The sequence below is a fragment of the Buceros rhinoceros genome, unplaced genomic scaffold, assembly GCF_000710305.1.
Source record: "Buceros rhinoceros silvestris isolate BGI_N320 unplaced genomic scaffold, ASM71030v1 scaffold27478, whole genome shotgun sequence".
Taxonomy (NCBI): Eukaryota; Metazoa; Chordata; class Aves; order Bucerotiformes; family Bucerotidae; genus Buceros; species Buceros rhinoceros.
Genome location: NW_010426756.1, coordinates 1,871 through 2,681, shown reverse-complemented (window position 1 = coordinate 2,681; position 811 = coordinate 1,871). Strand labels below are relative to the sequence as shown.

The 811-nt window shown below is 64.1% G+C and overlaps 1 protein-coding gene across 1 annotated transcript in view; it reads right to left on the bottom strand.

Annotated features, from left to right (window-relative positions):
• TBRG4 (transforming growth factor beta regulator 4) overlaps window positions 1-811 on the bottom strand; it is a gene marked incomplete at both ends in the record, with an annotated part of 5,334 nt that overhangs the window by 2,667 nt on the left and 1,856 nt on the right. The window contains one exon of the mRNA XM_010141633.1: window positions 155-472. Coding sequence (XP_010139935.1) covers window positions 155-472 — 318 coding nt within the window. The remainder of the gene's footprint in view (window positions 1-154; window positions 473-811) is intronic.

Here is an 811-nt window from a genome sequence, read left to right as displayed (position 1 = left end):
GGCCCCCTCACAGCCTGGCTCACGCAGAGGAGCAGCCGCGGAGTCACCCGCTCGCACCAGTATGGACGGGGAAGGGGCTGGTGAGAGCCATCTTCGTGGATGAAACCTCTCCTAGAAGCACCCACACGGGAGCCTGGAGAGCCCGAGGCCGTACCTTGTCCTCCAGCCGCTCCATCAGGGCTGGGGAGATGTGCCCGACCTTGCTCATCAGTGACACCACGGTGCGGGTGCCCTCGAGCTCCGTCCAGCGCAGCTCCAGCTTCTTGATGACTTCGTGGAGCAGCCTGTTCTCCTTCCCCTGCTTGACGGCCAAGAACTCTGCCAGGGAGGCGAGCTGCCGGAAGGTAAGACGCCGCAGCCGCCACAGCACCTCCTGCTCCACCGACTGCATCTCCTGCCGGCTGCCCTCCAGCCCCAGGGAGTAGAGGCTCTTCAGCAGGTTCACCAGGGTGTTGTTCCACACCTGAGAGATCTGGGGAGCAGCCTGTTCTCCTTCCCCTGCTTGACGGCCAAGAACTCTGCCAGGGAGGCGAGCTGCCGGAAGGTAAGACGCCGCAGCCGCCACAGCACCTCCTGCTCCACCGACTGCATCTCCTGCCGGCTGCCCTCCAGCCCCAGGGAGTAGAGGCTCTTCAGCAGGTTCACCAGGGTGTTGTTCCACACCTGAGAGATCTGGGAGAAGAGAAACATGGGAAGAGAACCAGGGAAAAGCCCTTTCAGCTCCTCCAGTGCCCCCGTTCCCCAGCACTGCCAGGTCCCCCCTGACCCCTGGCCCTCAGCACCACCTCCACACGGCTGGGAAACCCCTCCA